The following is a 5,901-nucleotide window of genomic DNA, read 5'->3' as shown; positions in this document are numbered from 1 at the left end:
GTTCAAAATACCTACAAAGATCGGAAATGCAATCAAATTGATGATCATCCATGAAAGGTGGTCTAACTTGAGTGAAAATTTTAGTGATGCCATTTTGCAAAATATTTTTGGTAGCTGCCTCACAAACCTCCCTTGTTTTTAACACTAAGAAGAGTAATTTTTAATAGCTCATTTTCGAATCAATCAGGACGCAGCACATGGATCACCCCACTGTATTCGATCTGAACCGTTCGCCTCCTACTGATCCAGCGTCTCTCCCTTCCTCCCTCGAGCCCCTCCTTCCCGAGAAACCCTAGGTCAAGCGCTGCCGTCTCCCTCTCCCCGATCCAGTTTCCTCCTTCGCCGCCCCTCTCCCTGATCCAGACCCCTTCCCCGCCGCCCCTCTCCCCGATCCAGATCCCTCCTCCTCCGATGGCCTCCCCTCTGCTCCATCCTCCCCTTGGACAAGATCCGGCGTGCACGTCCCACACATCGACCGCGCCCTCCCACCCACACATCGCCGCCGCCACCCACCGTTGATGGAGCTTCTCACACGGATCGAGGCACCGCCGCCACCCCCACCCACCACTGTCGCACTCCTCCCTCGTCCCCATCTCCTCGCTGCCGCCATCTCCTCCCCGTCCCCCATCGCGCCACACTTGATCCCGGCGAGGACGTAGAAGTCGGCGCCCTTGCGCGCGACGGCGGCGGCGAGGTCGGTGCCCTCATCGAGCAGCACGCGGCGCTGGCTGCGGGGTCAGGCCAGCGACGCCAAGCTCCCTCATCATCGCGCACAGCTTCGGCGCCGTCAATGCCTGCCATGTCTGTCTGATCTGATCTCATCCGCTCTCTTCTCTTTTGATTTGCTTGGCTTGCCGTGCGTGCAGGGTGAAGGAGGAGGAGGCGGAGGAGCTGGGAGATCCATATCGCTGGCCGCCTCCAGGGCCAAGCTTGCCGCCGCCACAGCCACCGCCACAAGCACCGCCAAGAAAGCTGCTACTACAGCTAGCGGCCGGGGCAAGGCCAAGGCCGCCAAGGTCTTCTCCCTCACTGGCCAGAAGTTTGAAACCCCAGAGGAGGTACTCTACTAATTCCCTATCTCTCGAATTCTTCTTTCATCATAGTATCATACTTGTATGCTTCCAGTTCAAGCATCTGATTTGGGAACCCTTTTTGCAATGAATTTTGCTTTCCTGAATTCACAGAGGGAGCCCCTGAGGATCTTCTACGAATCACTCTCCAAGCAGATCCCATCCAGCGACATGGCCGAATTCTGGTATGTCTGTTAAGGCTGCAATCCCCACCCAGTTACTACTACTAGACTGATCGATCCATTGATTTCTCTGAATGTCACTCAAATCCTTAGCTACCTAGCTAGCTTCCCTCCCTCCCTGCACACACCTAGCTAGCTAATTACACTAGTGGTGTTCAGAAACAACTTCACTATGAATTACCAGTAGTTAATGTAAGTTGATTAACGTGTTGCATCTTACCTTGTGTTCATGTCGAATGCAAGCATCAGTAGTACCGTTCTTTCTTTTTCTAGGAATGACAGCTTCAGTATGCATCTCCTCTTACCGATTCAGTCTTAAACTCAAAGTTAAGTAATTAATGTTCCAAACACAAGAGATCAATCTTATGTAGAGTAGTACGTGTGGAACTAAATATTGGAAACACATGCAACGATCATGAGTATAGTAATTTTTTTATCTTGATCAAATTTCAACCGGCAGAGGTTATATTCTTACCATCCACCAGTTTTGACAAATTGATAGTATTATTACTTGTAGCAACACAAGTGCAATCTTGTACTGCAAAATAGGTAGTGATCGGCTCGTGAAGGTAACCATGACCCCATCTATCCTTTAGTAGTAGAGGAGCTTTCTGCAGCAAGGGCACCACGCAGACCTGTGACCGTCAGTGGAGCTACCCAAAGTACTGAACCCATCATAACTATTCTGCACTGAAAAGTTAAGAGTATACAGACCTGTTTTAATATTTGGTGACCAAGGCATATTCCAGTCCAGCATCTATTAAACTTTGTATGCTGAATTTAAATTGGCTGTCACTATATACTTAGGAGGCAGTGACATAACAGTATATGCCTGTGCAGATTTATACATTGTTAAAATGGAGGCTTGGGAAGAACTATTTTCTTTGTAGTAATAAGTCAGGAGTTGTTTGTTGCTTCAGTAGGGTGTCATACATTATAATCATCAGCTCATGTCGTCTGGGATCAAACATAGCTTTGAATTTACAAGAGTAAAGATTTATGTTAGAAGTACAAACCATGTTCAATTTTAACTAGTACAAAAATTATGCCCCTGCTATAGTGATACATTCTGTACTACACTGTTGCTTCTGTTTGCTTGCTTGATTACCTCTCTAAGGTAGCTTCGTTTTGTTCTTCTTCTTCATGTGCTACTTGCAGCATCAAGGGGATCTTCGACCGCTACCAGCAGGCCACCGGGACCAGCCTGTGGACCGAGCAGTATGAGGTTGGGTGCTGCTTCTCTATCTTGCCTCCATCCATCTTTTTCTTTAGCTGTATCACTTTCTCCTTTCTTTGATGTGGCTGATTTGCTTCGGTTTGATATCATCTAGATCTGACTAGTTTGTACTGTTAGTTCCATGATCAACGTGTATATGCAGTCCAAGCCTTCTAAAATGATTGCCTTTATTGTCCATGTCTTGATGTGATTTGTTCTTAAAATGGTTTGCTAGATAGATCCATGCCTTGTATGTTCTGTTTTCTTTACTATACTGTTCTGGCCTAGGGAAATTAAACATTGTATCTGTTTTTATTGTGATATGCAACTCTTCAAAAAAGAAACTGTATTATGGAATTACTCATCTGCAAGGAATTTCTATCTATTCTAGTAGTTTATTTTTGATACTGTATTGCTGTATTCCCGATCTACGTGTGAGCCGATGCTCGATTTGTTCCTGTTTCTGTTTCAGCACTAGTACAATGTAATGATTTCGTGCTTTCATAAAGTATTTTGCGCTGTTTTTATCTGTTGAGCAATTTAGAAGACTTGTAGAGCATTTAACTAGACAGTTGAATTTGCATGTGCAACTATGCTTGCTTGGAGTAGCCCTTGACTGGTTACATTATTGCGATGGCATGTGCTGTTCTTAGTTGTGCTACAGTATGTGTTTCGTGTTGTTTGCACTTTTTAGCCAAATCATGGCACACACAGTGTCAATGCAATATATCGGGTTTGTGACCTAGGATTTCAGTAGGTGGTTATATGTTGCTGTGATGAATATAAATATTAACAAGTGCTCATGCATGGCGGTATACTAGAGCCAGTTGTATGTGCTCAGTACCTTCCTGTTGTTCTAGTTGCTTACAGAATCTTTGCTCTACTCCTTGCAACTTAAATTCTTGCTTGCTCTCATGTACAGTATGTTTGCTTGCAAGAAGTAGTACGCCGAAATTGTACAGTTTGGTTGCAGGCAAGCAAACTGAACTGAATTTGCTTCCTTGCAAACTAAACTTAATTTGTACTCCTTGCATATTTCGAAATGAGAAATCTTATTGTCAACTCTTATGCTGGTAGGTCACTGTTGGAACTGGTTCATTTGGGGTTGTATTTAAGGTAAACTTCTGACCTTGGGGTTGTATAAACCGGTCTATGGTGAAACTGCACATTCAGTTAAACTTCATTGAATTTGAATTGGATGTTGAATGCCATTTTTTTGCATAGTGTAAACTACAAGCAGTTTGCCATGGAATTCTATTTCTTTTTCACTTTAAGAAACAATCACTGACCAGCAGTAGTAATATTTATGCAAAATTATGCAAAGTTCACTGAAATTTTGAGCATCTACAGTTTACTGAAATTTTGTGTGACTTGTCCATGATTATGCAGCAATTAAACTTGTGTTTACTTAAACTTGTCCATGATCATGCAACAACTTAAACTTGTGTTTACTAAAATGGATGCTTTTGATTCCCATTCAACAATATAGTGACAAGTGAAAGTCTACATAAACACCATTGCCTGAAATTATACATATTGCTTGTGAGTTCTAATTGTGGCCTAGTCAAGAAAAAACATGATTTATTGGTCTCTTTTTATCGTCAAATATTAGAAACTTAAGAAATTAAATTGAGATGAGCTGATATCTATTAGGAACATATTGCTTGTGGACATGCATGGTGCTGCTGAAGCTACACATGTTCTCCACCACAAACTTTGTAATGTCTCCTCATTGTTTCTTGCTTGTGATCTTGTTGTGCAAAGTGGTTGAAGTACCTTCTTTTTCTACCCATCTTCATGCAGCCTATATTAAATGTATAATTTATACAAATTATTCTATAAGATTTGTAAAAGCAAACATTTCACTATGCAAGTCTGTTGTTTTATTTGCCCTTTCTAGTACTTTCATGCTTACATTTATGTTGCCATTGCATTTGTTTGGTTCTGACCAGTAGCAGTACACTAATGCTGGAAGTATTTGTGTTCACTCTTTTACAGGAGCACCAGGACAAATTTGAAGTGCAAAGCCATGAAGCCAAGTGCAAAGCCATGATGCCAGTGATTTGTTTGTGTTTGACTGTAATAGGCTGTAGAGATTGTGACATTGTAACAGATTTGATAAATTATGTTTGTTTTGTTTTGTTTGAAATAGTGATTTAAAAATTTGTGAAATGGAAACCTGATTAGTGGGATCCACTTACCAAAATAATCTGAGCAATGTTGAAATATCTGACGTGTGGGACTGATGTATGAGATTATGATTATTTTTTAGCATTATGTATGAGATTATGATATGTGGTGCTTGTCTGACTAGTGGGCCTAGCTCCAATATATATGGCCGAAATTAGAAAATTGATGGATTAAAAAGGCCACGGCCCCCGAAACTAGAAAAACGATGGATTAAAAAGGCCACGGCCCAATGATTAAAAAGGCTGCAATAATGGGCTTGGCCCATGAAGTTGATAAAAAATTGACAGAAAAAAATATAAAAAGGCTGAATTAATGGGCTCGGCCCATGTAAAACACTGAACTGGACCGGGCTGATTCTTGTGCCACATCAGATTGCCACGTCGGATGCCTATGTGGCCTGGAGAGGCTGCTAGTGATCAAAACAAAATAGTAGGCATATTTTGGCCGTAAACGTCTACGACCTTCTCACAGAGGAGGTCGTTAATTTCAGTTTACGACCGTCAGCTTTTGACCATCTGTTTTTGGTCACAAAAATGTCGCAAATGGAAAATAATGACCATTCAGTGACCAATAGTCAAGGTCACAAGTTGACATATTTCTTGTAGTGTGACCGATCATCGGCTTCCACCTCCTCGGCCAATAGCCGAGGAGTGTTTGTCCTACTTTATAAAGCCTTTATGAGGGCAAAGATTTACAACAAACAATGCAATCTGGCCATACAGTTTTATAAACAAAGGTACGCAGAGAGATATGTTATATTACTATTTAACAGAAGAAATGTCTTCCAAAGAAAATAGTCCCTCTATCGGTTCCTTTCTTTGGGTTGTCATGCTAAGTATGATCATGAAACCTCAGCTCCAATGTAAGAGCAAAATATCGAGGATTTAGTTTGGGAGGCCAGTTAATAGCCCCCGGTAGTGTTCGACGACAGTCGAGGTCAAGGCGTAAACACTTCGGCCATTGTTATGAATGGCCCGTCATTTAACACCGTCATCTGATCGCTAGCCAGTTTACGCTTATTGTGACAGTCAGTTTTCGGCTTTCTCCACTGAGGTGCTTAACCATGTGAGCTGGAAGCACAATCGCAGTGGTTCTCCCTTTGCACACCTAGCCGAACAAAGCGGGACGTAGGAGGCAAGCGCAGGAGCCGGGCAACCCAACTATTGACCGAAGACACAATTCGAAACCGATGCATATATAGCAATATTCGAGAATGTTTTTGCCGAATCTCTAAAGGTGTCCG

General features: G+C 42.6%; 1 protein-coding gene across 2 annotated transcripts; it reads left to right on the top strand.

Annotated features, from left to right (window-relative positions):
* Positions 1-273: 273 nt before the first annotated feature.
* LOC147964283 (MADS-box transcription factor 16-like) lies at positions 274-4,762 on the top strand. 2 transcript variants are annotated; one of them, XM_087526827.1, is made up of 6 exons: positions 274-1,058; positions 1,185-1,255; positions 2,411-2,477; positions 3,391-3,441; positions 3,546-3,584; positions 4,467-4,762. In XM_087526827.1, the coding sequence occupies exons 2-6, from the start codon at positions 1,242-1,244 to the stop codon at positions 4,626-4,628; spliced, it is 333 nt and encodes a 110-aa protein (XP_087382953.1). In that variant the 5' UTR covers positions 274-1,058; positions 1,185-1,241; the 3' UTR covers positions 4,629-4,762. The 2 variants fall into 2 exon arrangements, with proteins under 2 accessions (XP_087382953.1, XP_087382954.1); XM_087526828.1 differs by lacking the exon at positions 3,391-3,441 and having other exon boundaries at positions 278-1,058.
* The last annotated feature ends 1,139 nt before the right edge of the window (positions 4,763-5,901 follow it).

Source organism: Triticum urartu, chromosome 6A (assembly GCF_056163025.1).
Source record: "Triticum urartu cultivar PI428250 chromosome 6A, HENAU_Tu73, whole genome shotgun sequence".
Classification (NCBI taxonomy): domain Eukaryota; kingdom Viridiplantae; phylum Streptophyta; class Magnoliopsida; order Poales; family Poaceae; genus Triticum; species Triticum urartu.
The sequence above is the reverse complement of the archived record's forward strand: the minus strand, read 5'-3'. Positions and strand labels throughout refer to the sequence as shown.